General features: G+C 30.9%; 1 protein-coding gene across 28 annotated transcripts in view; it reads right to left on the bottom strand.

Annotated features, from left to right (window-relative positions):
• Nucleotides 1-27,598, bottom strand: part of LOC145249540 (uncharacterized) — a 917,547-nt gene that overhangs the window by 304,033 nt on the left and 585,916 nt on the right. For all 28 annotated transcript variants that reach the window (XM_080111167.1, XM_080111174.1, XM_080111165.1 and 25 more), the window contains 3 exons: nt 20,471-20,538; nt 17,970-18,159; nt 13,525-13,555 (listed from right to left, as the gene is read on the bottom strand). In XM_080111167.1, coding sequence (XP_079967293.1) covers nt 13,525-13,555; nt 17,970-18,159; nt 20,471-20,538 — 289 coding nt within the window. The remainder of the gene's footprint in view (nt 1-13,524; nt 13,556-17,969; nt 18,160-20,470; nt 20,539-27,598) is intronic.

The following is a 27,598-nucleotide window of genomic DNA, read 5'->3' as shown; positions in this document are numbered from 1 at the left end:
CTGAATTTTGGTAAATGAATATCTCTTTTTTTTTACAAATGGAAAATATGGCATTAAAACTAAATTATACTAACATCTTAACTGCTATGTTTATAGTAAAATAATACGTTTCCACAAATAAAGGGGCTGTCATTATAAGGAATCAAAACCAAAATCTCAACGTCTCCACTCTTTCATTCTGCCAACTGAGTTAATCTGCAAAAAGAGGGAGGGATAAAAGTTATGTTACAATTTTCCCCCGTGTGACATGGGGGGGAAACCGTACTAATAGTCTTATAAATGACATATCTCACAGAGAAAGTTCAGTTCTGCTTCATGTCCTGCTTGCAAAACATTGATTTTAATGACAATAAAAATATGCAAGTGTGAAACATTCGTTGATCATCATTCAATACCGGGCAACATCGGGTCACGCTGCTAGTATATGTGTGTATATATATATATATATATATATATATATATATATATATTAGTCATCCACATACAATACTGTTTCGCTGTTTCACAGCTCATCAGTGCAGGTAGACAAGCAACTACCTCAAGCTAGGATCGAAACCCGACCGCCCAAATTACAGTCGGAGCTTCTAACCATTGCACTATTCGGCTGCTGCTAAGCGGGCAGTGAATTAACAATGTTTTCACATTGTCTAAATACCTAAACTCAGTTTGTTTACACAAAGAGCATCGCTTAATATGCTAATTTGTATATGTTGTCTGCAAACAGATTTCTGTAGCAAAATATTTCTGGTAAAAGTCAACAATTATAAAAAAAAAAAAAAAAAATGACAAAAATTTGATTGTCTTCAATTTACTAAATTCTCACTTATTTTCAAATGAATTATTTTTCACCTCATCCTGTTTCTATGATCAGTTTTCTAAAGTTGGAGAAGCCATGAAAAAAATTAGATTCAGAGAATTTAAACATTGTATATTCACCCAATGTTAATGAGTGGCAAGATTAGATATGGTTGCATAAAATAATGTTAAAAACGGAATTTTCTACATGAGGCTAGAATAGTGAGACATTGGAAAATTCATTAAAAGTTAAAGAATAGAATTAAAGCTATGTGTCAGTATATGCCATAGATAAAGAAGTCAGAATTTAGATGTGGCAAAGAGGATAACAAAATCTTTCTTTGGCAAGCGAGCTGGTTGGATTCAGATGTTATTTTTTTAGACTTTCTTTATCCCTTTCTCCACTTCATTCACCTAAGAATTTAGTATCATGACAAAATTGTAATTTTTTAATTTTTTTTTTTTTCATGATGTGGTTATTGCAGATATGTCATTGAAATTCATTTTAAAGGAGAGTCAATGACAAATTATTAGGTTTGCTCGGGAGCAAAAAGAGAAGCTGGAAAATTTAAGAATCTGCAGAACTTCATATGATAAAGTTCGATTGTTTTGCTTTTTGGCATATCAACTCTTTCAGGTTATTTAACGCTGAATCCAATCATTTTGGTGAAAGGTTCAAGTTATTTGAATCGTCAAATATTTATTTATGGTGTTTGGTTTGGTTTAGCAGTTTTGCAGAGAAAGATTGTTGTTTCTTTGTGTTTGGCTTTGCATAACATGATTGAGTTTTGCAAAGGGAAATGGGGAGGGGGACAATAACGCCAGTGTTTGGTGCAGTTTAGGTCAGGAAGCCAATATCTTCAGACAGCCTGATCTGGCAGCACTAGATTTTATGATAAGCACGAAATAAGTGTAAATAATGAATGTTGCTGAACTTGGGTATCTGTATCGCATTTTGAACAGGACCCTTTATTCAATCCACAGCTGATACTAAGAATATAATTAAGAATTTCTTAATGCTACCCAGTCTACATGGCTGACCGAATGGGCTATCCTTGTGGATTAAATCAAGGTTTCAGCTTTAAATTCTGCAGAAAATCCCAAGTTTAACATAATTCCAGAGTTTGAAAAGACGTATCTAAAAGAAATAAAAAAAATTTCCAAATCAATCAAAATTACATCAGAGAAATAGTGACCGAATCATTCCTGGAAGATCTCCATGAAATCTTCCTGGTAAATCTCCAAGACTTCAAGTAATTTGTTTAAACATTTCCTTTATATATTCTAAAGGAATAAAGTCATAAGGATTATCCGTTTATTCATTGCACCAAGAGTCAAGAAGTTGAACAAGATGCACCTAGAAAAGGTTGAAGGTTATATAAGCCAAAACATTGAGAACACTCAAGATAAGATTAATCCAAATAATTAAAATTATTTAATTTTTCATTGAAATAGATAAGGTTGCATATTAGGTAAAAAATAAAACAAACATCTACAAACTCAAAAAATTTATTCCCATGGTGTCCCCTGAGATCGTTAAAAGAGAGTTTACACAAATGCCCTATCAGAACAACATTAACAAATAGCATTTCAATACATTTATCCTTTAAACATCTCTGAATGATTTGAAGAATACAAACATTTAGCAGCGTCATGCAAACCAAAGTCTTTGCAAATTCTACAGAGCTGAACATGCAGGCAGAAAAAAAAATTTTCTTGTTGTTGTTTTGTCCTCTGTCCAGAGTTTCTTGGTTTAGCTATGAAAAAAACAAGGCTACAGCCAGAAAAATTGCATGGAAGATGTCTTTAAAAAATATATGCACATTTAAAATATAAATAATATTGTAGTTTAGAATTTTGCTATTATATAACAAAAAGCAATATATATTTTGGAAGTTTTTTTTTAATCTTTAAAACTATATATCTCTTGGAATTTTTTTTTAATCTTTAAAACTATATATCTCTTGGAATTTTTTTTTAATCTTTAAAACTATATATCTCTTGGAATTTTTTTTTAATCTTTAAAACTATATATCTCTTGGAATTTTTTTTTAATCTTTAAAACTATATATCTCTTGGAATTTTTTTTTAATCTTTAAAACTATATATCTCTTGGAATTTTTTTTTAATCTTTAAAACTATATATCTCTTGGAATTTTTTTTTAATCTTTAAAACTATATATCTCTTGGAATTTTTTTTAATCTTTAAAACTATATATCTCTTGGAATTTTTTTTTAATCTTTAAAACTATATATCTCTTGGAATTTTTTTTTAATCTTTAAAACTATATATCTCTTGGAATTTTTTTTTAATCTTTAAAACTATATATCTCTTGGAATTTTTTTTTAATCTTTAAAACTATATATCTCTTGGAATTTTTTTTTAATCTTTAAAACTATATATCTCTTGGAATTTTTTTTTAATCTTTAAAACTATATATCTCTTGGAATTTTTTTTTAATCTTTAAAACTATATATCTCTTGGAATTTTTTTTAATCTTTAAAACTATATATATATATATATATATATATATATATATATATATATATATATATATCTTGGAGGTTTTTTAATCTTTAAAACTATATATATAAACTTTTTAGTCCTTTGTTGGAAAATTATTTTTCTGGTAAGTAAATTAATCTCCTGCAATCGCTGAATAAATTTGCTGTCATAAATTCACTATAGTCCTAATATTATTACAGGTATCATCAACACACGCACATATAAATATCATGTGTCCACATAAAATTTTATAAGGAGATATATTTTATGTACGCATTTTCAATACTTATTTCAACCGTGCGCAATACGTTAGTAAAGCTTTCTAGTAAGTGTTGAAAATATATATGGCAATCAAGCTGCACAGAATCTGCAACATTTTATTCCAATAAAATAATTTAAAGCATATATTCATAAAAAATTAAAAGGTACTTAATATTTTTTAATTAACATTCTGGTTCTGCCAGTATTCAATAAACTATTTCATTGAAACTGTGTACGTTTCATATGGGGTTCAAGCTGGCTCTAGGATTATTCATCTAACGAACTACCCCTACACTTCAATTCTAAAGTATATTATTGCCAAGGAATACAGAACAGCTATCTTGATGTCTCACCACATCTTTTATAGAGATATCCTTCTTGTGTTTCTGAGTTTTTGAGATGAGGATTGGTTATTCGTATTATTTGTATTCTTAAGTCTACTTACTGTTCTCATCTTGAGTGTCATTTTCACAAGGTCTTGGTTGATGCAACCTCCTACTTTCTTCAGGTGTACCTTGTTGAACTATGAAATGGCCGAAAGAACCCGTGACAGTGTTTAGAGTACTTGGAAAAATCAATTGTAAAAGTGATATTCTCCTGAAGGTTGATGGTTCAATCCTCAGCATGGGCAATCGAAAAAAATACAACTGCGAATTACTTAAAACTGCCTGACACAATGAGAACATGCTACCCTTGTGAAGTAAAGAAAAGATTCCGTTTGAAATTCTGTCCAAATTCTTGAGTTTGACAGAAACATTCCAGAGTTCAACAAGATTCACCTGAAGAAGGTCGGAGATTGCACAACCAAAACATTGTGAAAATGACACTCAAGATGAGACCAGTAGTTCGAAGAATCAAAATAATATGAGATATCCTTCTTTATTTTCCATCACAATTTTCTAACTTTTCTATTTGGCTAGTAAACAAAAATATTTAGTTGTCAAAGGTCAACTAAAGATAAAGCTGTCCATAGAGCCCTGTTACAGATCGTCTAATGGAGATATTTACACACTCCATTATGGCGCATTGAATAGTAGCTGCCCTCCAGCAGAACTTTACAGCTAAATTTCAGGCAACTCACACTTTTCTACTCTTCTATATCTTTGACCTTATGTGCATTGAAATCTCGTAAAATTGGCATTTGCACTTTAACAATCCAGCACCAAAGTTTTACACTCTGTTCTAGCTTAAGATATATAAGAAAATTACTTTTAAATGTAATAGGTCATGGCCCAAAATGACCTTAAAAAGAAAAACAGCATTGAACATCTTCTGCACTTACTGATTTTATGAATGTGCAAATATTTATGAAGACATTCTGGTGAAGCAAATGGAAAATTTTGGGATAAAAGAGGAAATTATATACGAGTCATTCAAAATCTTCAAAGCCTCATCAATAAAGAACATTTTAGTTCCAAAACTATCTGTCCCGATTCAACGTTTCCTGGTAGTGTATGTATTTGTAATTTGTTCAGCTTTTGATATTTTTTTTTACACTTTTTCAGTTTATTATTATTTCTAACTAAAAGAAAATAGCTCTGTATGGACAAATAAAAAATTACATCTATTTTCTTTTTAAGTTGGTAGTTATTTTTAAAATAATTCCGACTTGAACAAAGTATTTTCTGAAGACCATTAAATCCAATTACATTTTATTCTGAATAACATGCTGCAAAGATTCACAAGAACAACTGACAAACCAGAATCAAATGTTGATTTTGTAGGAAGAAAGCTATAAATGACAAACATTGAGAAAAAGACTGACTTGACTTTATATATTATAAGAATCTAGTATCTCGTGTGGACTGTTAATTCAGATATTTAACAATAAGTTGTTTTTTTTTTTCAATTAGCCAATTTTGATGATAGGTTATTTTTTATAACGGAGATATTCTTTTTGAGTGAGGTGATAAACTTTTTGAACTGCACTCGTATACACTTATAGACACATATTATATATATATATATATATATATATATATATATATATATATATAATATGTATACAAAAAATTTAACAAAATTCATAAAAAGTAATAACATTTCTGCATCAATCAATAAACAATTACAATTTTTTTTAAATATATGCTTATTGAAAAAAAAAAACATAAGCACAATTAATTAAATGTATATATGCACATAAACAATGCTCAGGGTGGAGTAGGGGGATGCATCAAAAAAGAAAATTTTTAAATATAACAATAGTGATAATTCCTGCATCTGCCCCAAAATAATAAGTGGGTAAAATCATCATTTAAAACTGTAATTTGACAAACAAGAAACCAAAATCGACATTTTTAAATAAGAAATAAATGAATAAAATACTTTTAAAAATACAATTGTTTATTTATCTCCTGTGAGAGGTTATACACAAGGCCAGGTAGGCTTTTGAGAAATCAGTGCCTACAAAAAATACCTGAGCAGTTTTATTAGCATTCCCTGTTAGGGTCACCAAAGGTGATTAACAATAAACGAACCCATTCTCAGAGAGAAAAAAGCTTAGAATGGTGGATTGACTAAGATTGAACAAAACTATATCTCAGCCCAACAGCAATAGAACCATTGTCGGGCTGATTGTCGAGGATGTATCTTCGACTTGTGCACATTTATACAGACAATAGTATCTGTTTCCATATCTATAAAAAGCTATTAAAGAGTGTATGACACCAAGGGAGATTAATTCAGTAAAGATTCCAGCAAAAACAAGTATCAGTCACAAGTGACTTAAGTATGGGTATTGTTTGCGAAGTAAAAAAGACAGCAACCTTTTTTTTTTTTTATTATTATTTTTTTTCTCTCAAAATGGATTAAATTAGAAAAGAACTAGAGGACACTGGGAGAATAATATTATTATTATTATTATCTTTTTTTTTTGCATAATGTTCAAAGATACTTTTCTGTATTAATAAGGGCTTAGCTATATATGAAGTATTCTGATTGGCTGAGGCAATAGAGCTGAAGTTGATATAAGAGGCTAACTTTTTTCTTTTTTTTCTTGTACTTTTAAAGATTTTGTTGTACAGGGTGATGCATAAGTCACTTTAGCATTTTACAATAAAATATCCTTTTTGTAAATGAGTATTACTTTATTAGTCTAAGAATTGGAAAATAATGTCCCGTTAATCCAAAATTATTAGTGTTGGGACGATTCCTAATTTTTATACGATTCCGATTCCAGGAAAATATTGATTAACGATTCCGATACCAAGTACGATTCCGATTCCGATTCCTAGGGAATTTATTGTTTTGAAATATACCAGGTAGTTTTATACTTATGGTCGGTAGTTCCCAAATATGTTCCCTAACTTTGGAAGAGATATTTTATGTCTACACCGTCGTGTTTTGGATTAAATAAAATTATTATATAGCAAACTAAACGGAAAAATTAGCAAAATTTATTCTAGAGAAAATTTTACTTAATTGGAATACAGAAAAAAAAAACTCAAAGAAAATAGAATTTATCCTTCAGAGAAAAAACAAATAAAATAGAATTTATATAACAGAACAAAAACAAGAAAATTAGAGAATAAATACACACGATTCATTATTTTGGTCCTCATAATTAACAGATTTAATGAATTCAATAAAAAAAAAATATAGCCGAAGAGAAAGAAAATATATACTAATTAAATATAAAAAAGATAAATATTTAATTTAATAATTTATAAATTACTGTACACATAGATTCGAAAAAGTTGTCAAAAAACAAATATATAACAAACAAATATTATCAAAGGCAAGATAAGTTACTTTTCTACCAAACTGGATACATTTTTTTTTTGTTTTTATTCAATGTAACATGTTTATTCAGCTCGAAAAACATGCAGTGTTTACCGATGTATTGGAAAATTCAAAATGGCGCCCGACACTCTCTTTAACATGGTAAGTTCGGGAAAAGGTACTATAAATAATAAACTAGACAAAAAACTATTAAAAAAAACACCGAATATATATCAAAATATGTCACGGTAACATATATTGAGCGAGTTTCTAGCAGTATTTTGTACAGTTTATTATTTATAACATCTTTTCCCAAACTTACCGTGTTAAAGAGAGTCTCGGGCGCCATTTTGAATTTTCCAATACATCGGTAAACACTGTGTGCTTTTCGAGCTGAATAAACATGTTACATTGAATAAAAACCCGAAAAATATATCCAGTTAGGTAGAAAAATAACTTATCTTGCCTTTGATAACATTTATTTGTTATATATTTGTTTTTTGACAACTTTTTCGAATCTATGTGTACAGTAATACAAACCCAACTATAAGTCCTTAGTAAAATTCTATTTATAAATACTTTTTAAAATGAAATTATTTAATTAATCGTAAATATTATTTAGACATAAAAATTAACTGATTACAAAACCTTTTAAAAATATATATATTAATTTCTTTTTCGTTCGGCAAAGAACTGCGCAAAACACTTTTAATTTTCAATTTAAAATTCTAGAAAAAAGATTATATTATTCTGCTTTTAATATAATCAAATTCAGGGTTTTATCTTTCTGGAGAAAAAAAAATAATGGATTTTATTTCAATGAAATTAAAAAAAAAACTTGACTGAATTGAATTAATTACCCTTAAATTAACGAAGGGAGTTATTTAATAACTTTAGGTTTGGAAGAGATAGGTATGGGGTCGATTTTTTTGAAACTTCAAAAGAAACCGACTACTGTCAAAGCTTTGCGAAATAATACAACGTGATCAATTTCATTTTAGAGATATTTCTTTCAAAAGCCTTCTTTTAAAAAAAGAAAAAAAAGTATATTGTTCTATTAAACCTTTTACTGTTTAAATAATTTGACTTTGCTCGTTTTATTTTAAGAAAATATAAGTTGAAAAAGCATTTTCATTCAGTATTAGAAGATTTGTCAGTAAAAAAAAAAAACAATCGCCAAAAAGATAAGCGTTTTTTTTTTTTTATTTTTACTCGCAATGTAGAGCCCTGTATACTTCTTTTCAAGTTAACTCTTTTGTAGTTTTGATTACAATTTCCTTGGCCTTCGGGACAAGATCGAAGTGTAGTATCTGTTCTTCAGATGCTGCACTTCTATTTCTTGTTCTCTTTCGGTGGAGGAGAGATCCTTCACGACTGAGACAATTTTTATTTTTGTACCTTTTCTCCACGTTAAAAAACGACCCTGGTGTCTAACTCTGTCCCGTGGGGAGGCATAGTAAATAGGTACAATAGATCTGAATGAATGAACCTTGTAAGGGAGGGGCAGGGGCACTAAGCATTGCCCTGTTAATAATGAATTTCTTTGGTTTCTTTTTATTTCTCTCTTGCGGTTAGAAATATCAGGAATTTTTTTTCTTTTTTTCAACATCAGACTAAAAGAATCGTAATGAAGGAATCGGAAAATTAAGGTATTTTTTAACGATGCGATTCCGATGCCTCCCAAAATACACGATTCTTACGATTAACGATTCCGATTAATCGTCCCACCACTAAAAATTATTTTATTAAAAAAAAAAAAAAAATTATATTTTAAAATGTTAAAGTAACTCATGCATCATCTTGTATTATAGTGAGACACTTTTAATATAATTTTATAAACCAATATAAGAAAGTATCCAAAATCAGTGATAGGAGGGGGGTATCACTGATAATCTTCCTTGATGCATCTAAAAATGTATTTTTAAACTTTAAATGTGTACATGTAATTTTTCTAATAGCAAAATGTTTATGTTGCTATGTGCATCTGTTTGCCAAGCAACAATATGACAAGCACCAGCAGAAGCTAACATGAAGTATTAGTATCGTGTGTTAAGACAACTGTTGGTTTTTTTTTCGTTCCAAGTTGCTTTAATTATAAAAAAGTTGTAAGTCAGTTAAGAAGCAATTAAAATTTCAGAGAAAACTAATGGCTGCTATCAGCAAGAGGTCGGTGTAAATGGCTGTTGTGAGAATGCAAAATGAGAAGCAAAAAGTGCTGCAAATCTAGAGACTCATCACTCAGACTCCAGGGAACACCATCTGGATTCACTAGTAATGACAATTACTCGAGCGAGAGCTTCTAGTAAGTAAGAAGTAATAATGATAGTGATATGAATCTAAGAGAACTGAAACTATCAGGAATCCAATAGTTTGACCCCAACTTCAGTTCTTGTCCAAAATTCCTCCTATATTAAAAAGAAAAAAACAAAGAAATGATATACATACCCATGATGAAACAAAACTGCCATATTCCAAAAATCATGTAAATTGATGAGGTAGTATTATTTGAATATGTTAGAAATTATTTGGAATGTTATTTCTAACATGTGCAGCAAAGGCAAAAACACTTTTGTTCAAGAACAATCATCTTTTTTAAGATAAAAGTAGTGACAAACCAAACAAAGGCCATTATTGCATTCTATCAAATATATATTACAATTCCAAATACAATAAAGAGATACTTAGTCGGTTTCTTGTGTAATCCCCCCCCCCCCAAAAAAAACCCAAACAAACAAACAAAAAAAAAAAAAACGGTTGTTCTGGAAGGTTTGTTTAAAAAAGTCAGTTTCGCAGAGGTGAGGTACTCTTCCCCACCATTTTTTTTTTTTTTTTATGTTAGGAATTAACTTCAGCTGATATTTGAGTTCCCTTTTTTATAGTTCTTTTGTAAGAGTTTATATAGTCTCTCCTCTTAAGTAAAGTGTGCAAAAAAGCAACATAACTTGTAAAACTCACTTAAGCAAACAAATAAAGAAAATCATTTTTAATAATTCATGAGAATTGGTAGGCATTATTCATAAATCTTGCAAGTTTTGATTTATTGTTAACATATTTCCCTTTGTTTCTTGAGATTTATTTTCAAAATGGTGGCAAAACAGTTGCTCCTCTGCTATCGATAAAATTTCATTTTCTTATTTAAAAATAAAATTACTTGATCAATTTATGTGATATTTGGAATATGATATTTTCATTTCATCACGAGTACATACATCTTATAGATTTTTCTTTATTTTTGTTTTTTAATACAGGGGAAATTCTGGACAAAAAGCCCCCATCCCCCCACCCCACCTCTCCTTTCATCGCCTTAGATGGTACCAAACAAAACGTCGGCAAAAGGTCAAAACTTGGAATAATACTTGATGACACAATGACAAACCTTCAAAGCATAAAATAAGAATCTTTGTTAAATTTTCAGTGATTACTATGTTAAGAAACACCTATATCTTGTACCATTTGTGGTCATCAATCCGCAATAAAAAATATAGATATTACAAAGAGTTTCTTTATTACAGCTGGGTCTGTTTTACTGTGCTAATTTTGAAGAATGCAAAGATACAAAGTAGTCCTAAGATTTTATAATACAATTAACCAAATGGTAAAGTTATGAAATTGAATAATATAATATCATAAATATTGAAGTAGTTAAGAAAGCTGTTAGCAATGTAGGATACAGGAAATAACAGTGAATTTATTAAAGTTTATTATTATATTATTAAAGTTTCTTGTTAATTTAATTATTAATTTGCTAATATTATTCCGGTGCTTCGATATTTAAATAATAAAAAAAAAAAAAATTAAATTTCAAGTAAAACAAAGGGTACCTACATATTTTGTCATGTTGCGAATAGTAACATATCTAAAAATTATGAAAAATGATAAGGTAAAAAAAATCATTTAATCATGAAAAAACACATTTATAAAATCTAGCGTTTTGGTTTCCAAAATTTTCCGATTTGAACTGAAAAGTTAACAGGGGAGGTAATTCAATTTTCAATTTCTCGGAAATCTATTGCCAAAATTCAATCAGTTATTTTTTTATAAAATTTTTTTTAAATTTAAACAGTAAAAAAAAAAAGTTATTTTTAAAAAATCTACAAATTATATATATATATATATATATACATACATCATGTTTATTTTTGTTTTCTAAATAAATTCTGTCTGTTATACATGGTGTTTCAACAGAGTTACTTTCCCTTTGCTTACGTCACATGACCCAATATGCCTACTTCAATGTGTAACCATTTTGAACCATTTTTACCCTTTCGTGAATAATTCATTTTCTACTTTATCATTTTCGGTAATTTTTGGATATGTTACTATTTGCGACATGACAATTACGTAGGTACTATTTGCTTTACTTGAAATTCAATATTATTTTACTAGTTAAATACAGAAACACCATTATTTCTATTATTTTTTAAGGATTTCACTTATTTTGACACAGCCCATAACTACAATTATTATAACTACATTATTTTCGTACAAATTGGAAATCTAATTATAAATTTTCCTAATGTCTGCCAGTGTGTGTGTGTGTGTGTGTGTGTGTGTGTGTGAGACGCAGTTTATCTCAGCCTATAGGCAATCCACTCAGGCAAGTAAGGTACCAAAATGAAGCTTATAACCCAGCAGATGTTTTAGTGATATTTATATCCATGTTTGGTGCATAAAAATGAAAAAAAAAAAAATAACGATTTACTAAACAACTTTTTATTTACTGGATATTTTTCCCGTACAAGCACTCAAGTTTGCCCATCTGGGCTAACTTGGGTTCTTGTATTTTCAAATCTTCACTAGCTAATAAGACCCGATAGGTGGATGGTGAAGCACTGAAACGCCTTTCCAGCAACTTCTGCAGCTGTGCTGGCTCCGACTGTATTGGCTTTCCTTTCCATCAGACTTTTGTCAGCAATGCCGAGAGGGGGGACTCTGGTAACTGGACAAACCTAGATATCTTTATCACTCACCCAGGCCTGCATCTGAAGAGGCAACTCCAGCTTTGACTTTATTGTTATTAGACAGGTGGCCATCAAATCAAATTATTATTTTTGTTATGTTTAATGTTTTGAAATTAAAACATGTGCATAAAACTACACATAAAAGAACTTACAAGGGATATGATGTAAGCAGTACATAATTGGTATAAGTGATCTGTTATTTGCCTGCATGACAGCTGTCTTGGATTTGTATTTGTTGTTTGTTTTACGGAATACTTTTGGTCTGTTTTCTTTTTGAAAAAAATGAGGCCTCTCTCAAAATTAGCAAAGACATTTTGCCATACCAGTTACATTTACCAGTAAGCCCATATTTACTGATTTTTATGGGAAAGATTTTTGGAAAACATATACATATACAAAGACTTGTAATTTAAATGAGGTCTTCTGGTGTTAGTCTTTTGTTCATGCATCATGTCACTTTATCATCCCAGTATTCTACATTGCTAACAGCTTTCTAATACACTAACATATTTGTTTACCAGCAATGCTTCAAGCAAACTACCTTTCATTCTTAATATCATAAATATTCTATATCATTTGTGGTCACCAATTCCTCCATTTGCACCAATCGATGCAGTTCATACACTACTTGACAATAAGTTGTGACCCAGACACCTGGCTCACATATTAGAGATCAAATTTTAGCCACTGGGACGATCAGAAGATATGACAGGACAAAGCAAAAAAAAAAAAAAAAAAAAATCAACAAGAAAATTAATCAAATGAAAAACTTCTGAAAATGATACAAAATTAATTTTAAATGTTCTATTCAAAAAGTCTGAAATGAGACATGGGAAAGATGAGACACCAAGTAAAACAATGCTTAAAAAAAAGGAAAATTAAATGAATATACATTGTGAAATCATCATCATCATCATTCTCCTCCTCTTAATCATCACCATCATCATGCACGGAGTCGAAATAAAGTTAGGAGAGTTACCAAAAAGCCAAACTCCGAGAAAGATGCAATAAAAGAAAGGGGTGAGGAGTAGAAGAGGAGAGATTTTGGAATGGAAAATAAAGGACGGGTAAAAATTTCAAATTGAAAACTTATGACCACTGGAAAGATAAGAAAACAATTTCAAGTAAGGAAAAAAAATAAAATAAAATAAAAGAATTTTTTTTTAATATAAAAAGTGAAAATCAAAAACAAAACCTTTAAACAATAAAATGAAAAAAAAAAAAATCTTTGAACAATAAAATTGAAAAAAAAAAAAAAATCTGGAATCATTATATACTTACTTGTTATTTCTTTTCATTAAAGACACACCACCTAAAAAAAAAAAAAAAAAAAAAAAAGTATATTAGAAAAACAAAAATGTGAATGTCTGACATAAGCTAAGCAATATTATTTGTAAACTATGCTTAGTTAACACTTAGGCTATGCTTGCTGTTAATTTTTTAACACCTAGTTTTCTATTACAAACAACTGCAACAATGGTGTCTTCAAGGACAACAGAATTCTTGTTTGCCCTAACTGCATTAATCAATACTTGAAACCCATGTTGGAATGTTTGTATTTTTGGATGAAAATATTATTTTTCAAAGACCCTGGACTTGATTTTATATGATGTGAAAAAAATTCACACCCATTGTAGGCAATGTGTGTAAAAATACCATTGTAGTCCAAGAGTTAAGTATGAGTCTATATTAAGTTAAAGCCAGTCTTCATTTTTTATGCCAAACATAACACTGCTTTGGAACTTTCTTATAAAACTAATTGCATTGGCATAAGGCCATTCAATATTTTATAGTTTAAAAGAAATTGATATCATATGATATGGAGAAAGCAAGATAGTATTTTATTGTCCTATTTTTCAACACATACACAAAGAGAAATACAAACAATACCACTTAAAGGGACAGTTAGAATCTTAAAAAGATCTCTCAGTTGGAGTAACTAAACTAATGGGAGAATGTTCGGCATCCAGTAGAATGCCCCATCGTCAGCAAAAACAAAGTGATAAGAAAATTAAAACAGAAAAAACATATATATATATATATTATTAAATATTTTTTATCCAAAAGTTTAATATATTAAAATATCTCAACAAATGGCAATGTACATACACCAATAAAAAATTTAGCCAAGAAAAAAAACTGACTCAAATATTAAGCTTCATGATCATCAGTTTCTGTAATTGAGCATTCATATAAAGTTTTTAAAACCAAGATAACAAGGAAAAAAAAATTTGCATAATGTTGTGTATTTTTCAAGAATGTTACAATTGTTTCGGCACCATTTGGACAATTTTAAACTTTGTTATTCAAAAATATTCCAGATTAGTGTCTAACCAGATGGTTTGAAAAAAAGACATTACTTAATACACTTCTGAATACCAATTAGTACCGTTAATCACATGAGAACAATCTGTTCGGATATGTATTAAATTATGTGTCTTTTCTTCATAACTTAAATGAGGGTTCAAGATTTTACCTAAAATTAGGTCAGTATATTCCTATTACTATTCTAAATTATATTTGGAGTAGTAATTACAAAATTAAAGTAGGGAAAAATAGGGAAGTTTAGAAAGCTTATATTTAGGGAAAAATATGAATTAACAAACGCGAAAGTATTGGATACACTTTTAAAAAATTCTTTTTCTGAAATAAATTTAAATGACTTTTGCTTAGCGTGTTGCAATAATGCAAACGAGTTATCACTGACCAATCAGAGTTTTATATTAAAATAATTTTATAAAATTCTTCCAGTTTGGGCTCACTCCTTCAAACTCAAGCAGTTCATTTATAAAAATGCCTAAAACTAAAGAGTTGTCAATAGACATTCGTCAAAAAATCATTGATAAGCACAAAGAAGGAAAAGGGTATCGAATAATATGATGGGAACTTAATCTACCACTTAGTACAGTTGGAACCGTTATTAGAAAGTTAAAAACCTTGGTGAAGCTGTTGCAAATCTTCCAAGATGTGATCGGCCAAGGAAATTAAACAAAAAAAAAATCAAGGTGGGTAAGCAGAAAGGTAAAAAAAAAAACTTTTCTTACTCGTGGTGAAATTAAAACCGACCTCAGAGAAGCTGGGATAAATGTGAACAAGGATACAATCAGTAGAGTCGTGCAGGTTTTGTATACAGGTCCCCAAGAAAAGTTCCATTATTGAAGCTTAAACATGTCAGATCACGTTTGAATTATGTTAAAACATATGGGGAACAACCCCAAGAATTTTGGAACAAGGTAATCTGGTCAGACGAAACAAAAATCAAAATCTTTGAAAGAAACACAGCAACACATGTATGGCGTGAAAATAGCATCGCCTATAACAAAAAGAATACCATTCCTATGGTAAAGTTTGATGGTGGTTTGATTATAGTATGGGGGTGTTTTTTATCCAAAGGTACTGGTGAACTAGAAATCATCAATGGTAGAATGAATGGACGTATGTACAGAAATCTGCTGATTTGTTGGGACATAATAGCAATTTCGTGTTTCAGCAGGACAATAATCCCAAGCATACTGCCAAACCAACCAAAGAATGACTTAGAAATAACAGAATTGACGTTCTTATTTGGCCCAGTCAGTCTCCCGACCTCAACCCAATTGAAAGTTTGTGGAAAATATTAAAGATCAATGTTCACAAGAAGAATGGCGTAAAATACCTGCATATCTTTGTAAAAAAACGTGTGCAACTATAAAAAGCGATTGGAAGCTGTTGAATGCAATAAAGGCTATGCAACAAAATATTAAATCAATGTAACCAATACTTTTGCGTTAGTTGATTTATATTTTTCCTATAATATAAACTTTATAAACTTTAATTTTGTAATTACTACCCCAAATATTAGTTAGAATAGTAATAGGAATATACTGACCAAATTTTAGGTAAAATCTTGAACCCTAATTAAAGTTATGAAGAAAAATGTAATGTATCCAATACTTTTGCATGACACTATATATATGTGTATATAAAAGTGAAATTGTCTGCATGTACACATTTCCCTACCAAAGTACTCTGTCAATTTTCAGTCTACAGACTCGAGATTTGACATGAGGGGTATAGAGATTTGGGAAAATCTTTTTAATTGGGTTTTGGTCAGAAATTTGCCTGCCAAGGGGTCAAAGTTCAACGATTTGACCTTTGAAAACTCTACCAAACTCTTCCACCAATTTTGGGTCTCAACACTTGAAATTTTAGATGTATGTTACTTGGACATGGATCAAACTTTTAATTTGATTTGAGCCCACAACAATAAATGTTAAGGGATCAAAGTTAAAAAAATTTGACCTCTGTGGTCTCTACCAAATTACTCAGCCAGTTTTAGGTCTAAGCATTTGAAATTTTATATAAAGTTTATTCAGACATAGGGCAAGCTTTTCAATCAGTTTTGGACTGAAAATTTGGCTGCAAAGGGGTTAAAGTTTAAAAAAATTTGATCTTTGCGCACTCTAGCAAACTATTCAACCAATTTTCGGTCTAAACATTTGAAATTTTACATATAAGTATGTCGACATGCAGCAAGCTTTCTAATCAGCTTTTGGGCGAAAATTTGGCTGCCAAAAGGTCAAAATTGAAAGAGTTGACCTTTGCAGACTCTACCAAACTCCTCCACTAATTTTGAATATAAACACTTGAAATTTTAGATGTAGGTTATCTGGACATGAGTCAAACTTTTTAATATATATACACATATGCCCAGTACATAGGGCCCTAGCAAAGCCGGGCTGAACTGCTAGTAAATTATATATATATATATATATATATATATATATATATATATATATATAGGGAAGAGAAAAGAAAAACCTTTAGCATTAGAAACATATCAATGAAAATCATGGTTTTTAACTTAATTTTCCTAAATCATTTTATCATCCTGAAGAAATCTCCTGAAAATGGGAACGAAACATTAATATTTTTCTAATGCTATAGGTTTTTCTTTTCTCTTTCCCATAATGTCATACCGTCATATCTGTTTTTACTCATATATATACTCGTTTTTTTTTTATTTAAAAGTAATGGACTAGTGAATTCAACCAGGCTGTTAGATAGTGCTCAAAAAAAAAGAGCTGATATTACTTGTTTATTGTTATATAAACATGCTCACATCCCGCTGCTACAAACAGCCACTTGTTTCAATCAAACAACAGATATCATCAGGCAGCGACTTGACTATTCAAATGTTCATTGAATGAACAATACAATGTAATATGTTTATTCAAAGAACATTTGAATAGTCAAGTCGCTGCCTGATGATATCTGTTGTGTGATTGAAACAAGTGGCTGTTTGAAGCAACGGGATGTGAGCATGTTTATATAACAATAAACAAGTATGTATATATATATATATATATATATATATATATATATATATATATATATATATATATATATATATACACACCCTAGAAAAGCTTTTTATAAAGAAAAACTGACTTATGCTCCTATTAAAAATGTGAGAACCATTATTTGTGGTTTAGTAAAGTGCCAAGTAAATTTAATATAACTTTTTTTATTTTTTTATTTTAAAACTTATGTGGCCTTAAACCTTCCTATCTCTTAAATGGCACTCTAGCCATAGCAAAGGCCATCAGGCCTTCATTAAAAAGGTGCAGGCCCCCTATCTCCATCATTTTTACAAAACAAATAATAAGCTTACAAGTCTGGCCATTGTCTGTTATACAAAAGATTCTACTGTTTTGCTATAAAGTTCTTGTTAGTGTATAGTTTACCTTTGGTATCATCGTTAGTGGTGGCAGCAGGTATACACGATGTTGATAGGGATTTGGTGATATTTTGGTTGGCAGTTGAGGGAAGAGTAGAATACGGATTTGCAACTGATGAGTACTCGTCGGCGGAATCACTGCTGTGCGGAGATTTTGATGGCAGAGTATGATGATGCTCCAAAATTTCACGAGGAATCTGAAACAGAAAAGAATGGTTAGAATTTAAAAAATATTTTTAAACGTTTTCTTAGAATGAGGCTGTAGATGATATTTTGCTTTTCAGCAAAAATCTAAAACAGAAAAGAGAAATGGTTCAAATCTAATCTTTCTCTGAGGCCATCAGATCTAAATCTTTAAGACTCCTATTACACATCCATCGTATCATTCTTCTCTCCATGCAACACATGTCCTCAACCCCGACCAGCCAAGTTTCACTTCCATACATCATCACAATGAATGTTTTCCCTTAGTTGGTAATAGAATTGAGCTTTTCCATGCTTGGCAAACTCTGTTTTCCATATTGATCCAAAATAAAATTTAAATTTCAGCCAAATCTAAAATAGAAGACTTAAAATTAATCTATTGCAAAAGTCTCTGTAAAAAAAACGAGCTGGATGATTCTGCTGCTCCAGAACATACCTGACTGATTAACTTTTATCCTCGAGTGGCTCTTAAAATGGTGCAGGGTTCATACAGATTTTGAATGTCTATTATCAATGACTTTTCAAAGTTTTTCAAGGCCTTCTCCAGAGAAAATTCAAGTTTTCAAGGCAAAAATTGATACATAAACGAAGATATAATAATTCAAAAAACTTAATTGACAACAGGAAAAGTCATTTTCATTTACATACAAAACAATATGCCTGTTGACAATCATATTTATGTTCCCTGACCCCCCTTATATTTGGCCAACCAAGCATGATTAAATCTTATTTTACCCATTGTAGATTGATCTACGCTATGTTCGTTTTACTTTTAAATTTTGAATTTCCAGCATTGTGGTTACAAGAGTTATCTCCCTTTATCACAAAACTACCTAATGTTATATGGAAAGCATCAGACAGTTTCATGATAAAGGGACATAACTCTTGTATCCACAACAATACAATGTAATTTCAGAACAATGTATTTCGATTTTATTTTCAGTATTCAAAAAATATTTTCATGGTATTTTTATTAATACTTAAAAAATAATTTAATAGTATTTACTTTGATTTTATTTTTAATATTTCGACACACATTTTTACTGGCTGTAAAAAATATGATTTTCCACAGCCTTTTCAAAACATTTTCCATATTTTCAAGGATTTTTCAAGGTAACAATATAAATAAGGCCTTTTGAGGGCAAAAGTAAAAATTCAAGGACTTTTCAAGCCTGTGCGAACTTTGTGGTGATCTACTACCAGAAAAAAAAAAAAAAAAAAAAATATTGCATGCGAGGATGTAAAGGATTGACAGGGTTATGGTTTGCTGCATTTGTGGTATGCATGTTGATGAAAAAGTTAGTTTTGATTCTCCACTGAAAGTGCCCAGACTGGAGTCAGCTCCATATTGCAACTGTCTCTGGTGATATAGTCCTGGTTGGATAACTACATTTACAAAACGTTTACACAGAAAATGGCATTGTGGAATTTGATGATTTCTCAATGCACTGAACAGTTTTGGGATTATTTGAACTATTGTTCTCATTTGGAGTGTTATTCTCACAACGTTTTGGCCAATCTAACTTCTGAGCTTCTTCAGGTATATCTTATGGATTGGTTGGTTGGTTGTTTGTTTTACGGCATATCATCTCTTTTCAGGTTATTTAATGCCGAATCCAAAGATTTTGAAGAAAAATTTTTTAATAGAATATATTTGCTGTTTTCAAGTCGGTTTCTATTTAACTCATAATTGGGACCCTAACAGGTACTACCACTCCGGGTCAGAGTGAACCTGAGAGCAATGGCAAAGCCTGCAAGCTAGGGCCTCACCACTGGATATAGCTTAAGGTCATATCCAGGACCATATCTTATGGAACCCAGGAATCTGCATGGAATTTCAGAACCCTTATATAATCTGTAGATAAAACTGGATGCTGAAGATTCAATCAGGCGATACTAGGAATATGATTATAGATTAAGGGCATAGTATGCTCTCGCTGACAAAATACAATTACAAATTACTTATGACTTCTACGCAGGCATGGCTAAATGAGCACATGCTACTTGTGGATTAAATAAGGCATTCCATTTTAAATTTACTGCAGATTTCCGAATTTAGAAAGATACACCTGAAAAAGGTCAAAGGTTGCATGAGCTGAAATGCTTTGAGAATGCTACTCAAGACAATCCCAATCTTTAAAAAAAAAGAAAAAAAAAAAAGAAGAAAAAGAAAAGAAATCCAAACCAAAAGGTTTTTATGCTTACGACTTTTAGAATTATGATCTCTTTGACACCAAGTGGTTCAATACATTCATAAATTGGCTAAGAGTGCAACAACATTGAAATCTAAAGAAAAATTCTTACCTTCTGATGTTCCACTCGAGCAGGTAAAGGCCAACTCGGAGGGCGGTTGTTCTCATTAAGTAGGGTATCTGAAAAAAAATAAAAATAAAAAATAAATTTAAAAACAAAAGAAAAGTTTTAAACCATATAAGAGAATCTATCTAACATGTTTTGCTGAAATAAATGGCTTCATCTAGTGGCCTTGCAGACTGAAGACAAACCTCAAGACAAACACGGAGGTATAATTAACAAAAAGTCTATTAACAAATGTATGCATATGCTACAGAAGTATACATCATGATTCTGGGGACATAACTGCCACAGATTGCTGTCATAACAGTTGTAATTGTATTTTCTTTTCAGTAAGTCTATTTATTCCTAAAATGAGTAGACCAGCTTACCCTATAATACTTTACAAGAATGATAATAGAAAGTATAATTTAGAAGTCAATCATTGATGGTTATGCTTGTCTTTTGGCCCATCTTAACGCCTCTCCCAAGTAGTGTTACACTAGTTGCTGTAAAAATCTGCAAGATGTTCCAAGCTATCTGACTTGACATAGAATTTCTATTTCTGTTTGTAGACATTCTCGAAGCACAGGGAAGCCTACTGGGCATTTTGTGGCCAGCTCTTTATTCCACATAAGAATCTTTTTGGAAAGCAACCATGCTAGCATTGGCTTCTATTTGATCAACAGTATTAGTTATTGTCTATTTAATAGGTTATCATCAATCTCCATCCCTCTTCCATATTCACTCTTGTGTAACTTAGAGTTGTTGGGTTTTATTGTCTAGATAAAATACTCATATCTATGTTTCAATGTAGATATGTTTGTATGTTTGCTTAAAACTTTCGACAGAGGCGATGGATTTTCATGAAATTGGTATCATTTTAAAGCTCGACCCTTCGGACAACAAATATAAAAAAAATTGTCCAAAAACATTAATTTCTTCACCCTCAACAGGGCACTTTTCTACAGGGAGGGTCGATTTTTCTGCTGACATTTTTTGCAAGTGATCCGACCCTCGCGTTCACGACTTTGGTTAAAAGGCGTTATTTCGACCACCCGTGATGTCACAATCATAGTAGGCACATTGAGTTTTTTTGGGGGTTTTTTTCACCTCTTTTTCCCTGGCACGTTACAGGTTCGAGCCTACTTACTACTCCTATTTTTTTTTTTTTTTGTGCTCACAATTTTCCTTTTGTTTTTTTTGCTAAACCAACACCCTTACACATACCTCCACTTTCTTTTCCACCTTCGCGTCACGGATTCAAGCCTGCCTGCCAACTACAACTTTCTTTCTTTTTTTTTTTTTTTCTTAACACACACCTCCAAACACCCAGGCAATGCCGGGCATCCAGGCTAGTGACTTATGAAATTTAAATTAATTTCTCTTAACACTTAAATTGTCTATGTAAATCATTCACAACCATCTCTCTTTCCCTCTCTCTCTCTCTCTATATATATATACTATAATTTCCCCCACTCTTTATCTGTACCTAAACCTAAACGTAGATTCCATGAACAAAGCTTCTTAGAACTGCACGCCTGAGGAACTCTCTTCCATTTCCCTGCTTTCTAGCTGACTACAATATGATCGTTTTCAAGTCAACAGGTTCTTAATGAGCAATCCCCCTTACCAAATTTCCACTACTAATGATTACGATATTATCCCATTGACTACAGTACACTCACTAACCCTTATCTTCGAGTAGCCCCCAGGACTTGATAAATGGTGACTTTGTAAAAAAAAAAATAAAAATAAAATAAAACACCCACATCCACACACAGGTACTGATATATTAAACATATTGTAAACAATAGAAAAAAGTAATATCAATAAACACAATAAATACATAAATGAAAAATAAACAATATACTCAACCACATTCCCTTTCTCTTCCTTTCTTTCTTGCCAAAAGATTGGAAAAGATTATAAAAATCACAAAAGAAGAAAAAAACAATTAAAAAAAAAAATTACTTCTAATGACATTCACAACAATTGAAAGCACTAGAGAGATGACCAAAATAAGAATGGTCAGGGGCATACCAACTACCACCTGAAACCAGAAGGCTTGCTCACCCCATCAACAACATTACTAAGGAAATTTTTAACATGCACAAATTTTGTGATATTTAACCAGTCCTGCATAAATGAATATATACAGGGTGCGCCTGGTGTTTGAAAACATCACTTATTTTACCAATTCTTTCCTTTTTCTTTTTACAGACAATCATCATGGGAGATAAACTAACACAGGGGATGAAAAGATATTTGCAATAATAATAGTTGAAATAATGGCAGAACACATCAATTTGCAAATTGCACAATTTCTTAGAATTGCGTGCTCCTGTTTTTAAAGTTCACAAAGAGTTAGAAGATAATGATAGCCAAATTTCTCCTGCTGCGAAATGTAAAAAGCACTAGCAATTCTCTGACAACATTAGAACATACGAGTTTATTCAACAAGTTCAGAATATCATTGATGAGAGCCCCCAGAAATCAATGAGGTCAATTGCAAAAGATTTTGGTGCCTCTGAAGCCACAATTTGAAGGACTATCCATGAGAATATTCGATACAAGTCCTGTGTGATGAAGAGAGGCCAGTTTATGTCAGAGACCACCAAAGAAAATTGTTTAGTGAGATCCAAGAAACTTTTAAACAAACTGAAACATCCTGCTGCACAAGACATGCTTTGTTTTTGCTCATATGAAAAGAACTTTGACCAGGATCAAAAAGTAAATAGCAGGAATAACAAATGGCTATGTGCTGACCCCTCTGAAGTTCCAAGAGTTGTGCACACAAAATTTCCTGCAACTGTTATAGTTTTGGGGATTGTTAGCAATGAAGGACGTGTGATGCCACCATATTTCTTTCCACAAGGACTAAGTCAATTCTGCTGCTTACATTTATGTCTTGGACTGTTGTAAACCATGGATCAATAGAGTAAGAAATGGAAGGTGCTACATTTTTCAACAAGACATCATCACATAAGGTTCAAACAAGAATTCAAGAATGGTTAGCGGAATATTTTCATGAGCCTTCAAGCTCTCTAGGCCTTAATTTTTTTTTTTTTTTTTTTTTTTTTACACAGAAATCACCACTTATCAAAGCCCGGAGGCCACTCGAGGATAAGGCTAAATGGGTATACATTTCCAGTTGACTACAATCTGATTGTCTTCACAAGTTCTTGATGAACCGTCCCCCTAAGTAATCCAATTTACAAAATTCCTACTACTTATGTTTACTACGCTATAATCACATGGACTAACCTTTCCAGCTTAAGACATTTTTTTTTTAATTTCTCTACCTAGACTCCGGGTCAAAATAACAGTGTTAGTATTATGATGCTGCACTTTACCTTTTCTGTCCTCTGTTAGTGGAGGAGAAATCCTTCATGACTGAGACAATTTTTATGTTTGTTCCTATCCAGATTGCCTCTTTTTGGGGAGCTGGATATTCCCGACATTAAAAACCGATGTTGAGTCTAACTCTGCCCTTGTGGGGAGGCAAGTAACTAGCAACTTAACTAGAAATTGAGCACCCCCTCCCCTACAAATATTTAAATATTGATTTTGCATTTTTTTTTTTATATATATATAATTGGTTAGATTAGTGTTCATATGATTATAATCCACTGGAAAAAATTGTAAAAAAGACATGAAAAAAATACATGGAGAGGGGGTATTGCTTGCACATGTGATGCAAATAAAAAAAAAAAAAAAAAAAAAAAAAACATTTCGCATTTTCAGTTTTTTAAAACAAAACACTGTTTAATTCACGGTTAAAAACTAATGCAATGGATAAAAATGCACGCAAGTTATATATTTACAAAGCTTATTTTCTTGTCTTTTCAACCTTATAAATCTTTTTAAAATTTGACCAGAAATAACGTCGGACTGGTTGGGATTGCTTTAATTATATATTCTAATAATCGTAAACAAGTTCTTGATGAGCCGTTCCATATAAGTTAACAAATTTACTGAATTTCCATTACTAATGATTATTATACTGTCCAATTTCAACTGTACACTCTTTAACCCTTATACTCGAGTAGCCTCTTGGCCTTGATAAGTGGGGATGCCTATGTAAAAAAAAAAGCTCTAAGCTAATTATTCTGATAACAAAATAGCTCCAACTAAATATGCAAGAACATTTTTTGTATATTCATATTTTCATTTTTTTTAAATTTTAATTCGTTCTGGAATAAAAAGTTAACAAAAAACCATTTGTTTACAGCTATGCTATCGCTAATAGTATTACTGTTACTACAGATAGTTTTTAGATATTTTTTAAAATAAAACTGTTTTTTTTTTTTTTGGTATCATGATTTTAAACTGCTCGCTAACACAAGAAAAAGCAATTTTATTTTTAACAGATAAAATAGTAAAAAAGATTTATTTATTTAACAGTGGGTGTCCGACGAAAATTCTTTTCAAAATTTTCAATCCTCATCATGTTGAAGTCTTTTTTTTTTAGCACAACAAAAAAATGAGTGGTCAAAACTATTTCGGACACCTCAATCTATTAAAAATGAGTTAATTTCCAAATTTCATGAAAAAATTCTTAACACAAACACGGTACGACCATTTACAAATCATGGGGGAGGGAGGGGGTCATTACAAAATCTTATCTAAAATGCTTTTTTATGATGTTAACAGTTTTACCCCTTTATCTGCTTAAAACTCTTAAAATATATAATGTACATTATTATTTATTAATTCATTTGAAAGGGCATTCATTTCTAAACAAAACGGTGGTATTTTGAGAACTTACAGTGCTTTGGTTTTTAAAATATGACGATTTTAGCAGAACCCCCTTGAAATCTGTGAAAGCGTTTTATCATCCATGTGTAATGCTAATTTATATGTAATCCATAAGTTTTACTATTTAGCCACATAAATTGAAAACTAAAGTTTGCATGAAAATTTAAAAGAGGCCAAGATTAAAAAGGATATTCCAAGGTGAAGTCAGGCTCAATGAAGAAAAGTAGGAGACACAGTCGTAAGATCCAAAGCCATTAAAAATGGTATAATCCGAGCAAAGAGTTTTTTGATGTTCAGATGGATGCATATAATGTAGTCCAAAAATTGTAATAGGGTAAAATCCATTGCAAATTGTCACATTCCCATACATTTGCTGTAAGAAAAGATTTTCTGGAAAACTGGTTAGATGATATATGTGTAAAGTATCCATCATTTATAATATTATATATTGAGCAAATTGTTTCAAATAACAAGCTCAATAAAGATATGTTTCCGTATTTAGAGCATCTATAGTGGTTAGTTGCATCTTAATGATCAAAGGAAAGAATCTGTTCACAATCATAATTTTTGTTTATTTTGCCAACATGTTATCCTTTTGTGCACTAAAAAAAATGCTCTGCTGAGATTTTTCCAGTTCTCTCCAAACTTTTAACAAATGTTTTACCGAATGTTTCTTCCCCGGCTGTTGTAAAACTGATTCTGTGATACCAGTTTCCAAGAATTCTGTCGAAAGAACTGACACATTAAATTTTCGCCCCTATCATCCTCCTTCCTTAATTTGCCGAAATATTTTAGTCCATAAGAAATCAAGCTCTAATCGTCCACCTTACAGTTGCTAACCTTCTGTTCCACCAATATTAATAAATAATAATTTAGTTAAGCCCGTTCTACTGCAGATATTCAATATTTTCTTTTGTTTATTTGGTTGTTCTTCAGAGATGTCCAAATAAAAAAAAAAAACATCATTCAAAACAAAACAAAAAGGAAGAGGTAATTATTTATATATATATATATATATATATATATATATATATATATATTTCTGTAGAAATATATTTTCTTATAAATATATAACAATCCTTATTTAAGAAGCTCAATTTAATTACAGAGCAATATAGTGAATAAATGACAAAAGACAATATTCCAAAATTCATGATGTTGACCATCTTATAATTTATTCCTTTAATTCAGTTGACATTTACAATTTTTGACAGTATCTGTTTCGTAACGCAAAATCAATTAATTATTATATCATATCTGTGAATCTATTATGCCCTTAATTCATCAGAAGAAATAGCAACAATCAATCCATTACACACACACATATACATTTAACCTTCATAACCTTTAAATCTATATATATATATATATATATATATACAGTGATGATCATATTTATTGGCACGGTAAAATAAAAGTTAAATTTTGTCTAATAAATTCTAAAAAAGGGATTAAATTAAAGAAAATAACAAAGTATATTATGTATTTTTAACTGGCCTTTCCGATGCAGCAATCGGATTTTAGAAAAAATAAATAACAAAGGAACAACAAACATAATTGCAAAAAACCCTTGTTCAAAATTATTGGCATGGCTTTGTTTTTCTTTTAGTATCAGTATAATATCAATCAATTTCCGGTTTACGTGCTTTCTGAACTTTTTTATAGCCATATTATGCTTGTTTAACGCTAATTCAGTGAATAATTTTTTTCAGATAATTTTTAGATAGTGATTTATTTAAACTATTATAAGTGACTAAATTATAATTTTCAATCGCCATGGTTAAAACTAAGGAACACAGCGAAGACGTCAGGAAGCTTGTTGTAGCATGCCATACCAATGGGGAGGGCTATGATAAGATTTCAAAGAAGCTAAACCTTCCCAAATCCACTGTTAGAGCCATAATAAACAAGTTCAAATCGCAAGGCCACGTTATGAGTTTAGAGGGTAGAGGGAGAAAAAGGATTCTTTCCCCAAGAGATGAACGGAAAATTGTTCGACAAGTAAAACAAAACCCAAGGATCTCTGTTGCGGAGATTGTTGATGAACAGAGCACCTCTGGAGTGAATGTATCTCGACATACAGTTGGTAGAGTTTTGAAGAGAGCTGGTTTAAAAGCATGTCGTCCGAGAAAGACTCCCTTATTGAAGCCTATGCACCTGAAAGCAAGGCTAGCCTTTGCAAAACGTCATATTGATAAAGATGTTGCATTCTGGAAACGTGTTCTATGGACTGACGAAACGAAAATAGAGTTATTTGGCCATAATAAAGTGTCTTATATTTACAGAAAATCTGGCGAAGCTTTCCTGCCTAAGAACACCATACCCACAGTGAAGCACGGTGGAGGCAGTTTGATGTTTTGGGGATCCTTTGCTGCCTCT

Source organism: Euprymna scolopes, chromosome 28 (assembly GCF_053919585.1).
Source record: "Euprymna scolopes isolate OS-2025 chromosome 28, ASM5391958v1, whole genome shotgun sequence".
Taxonomy (NCBI): domain Eukaryota; kingdom Metazoa; phylum Mollusca; class Cephalopoda; order Sepiida; family Sepiolidae; genus Euprymna; species Euprymna scolopes.
Note: the sequence above shows the minus strand (reverse complement) of the source record. Positions and strands in the feature narration are given on the sequence as shown.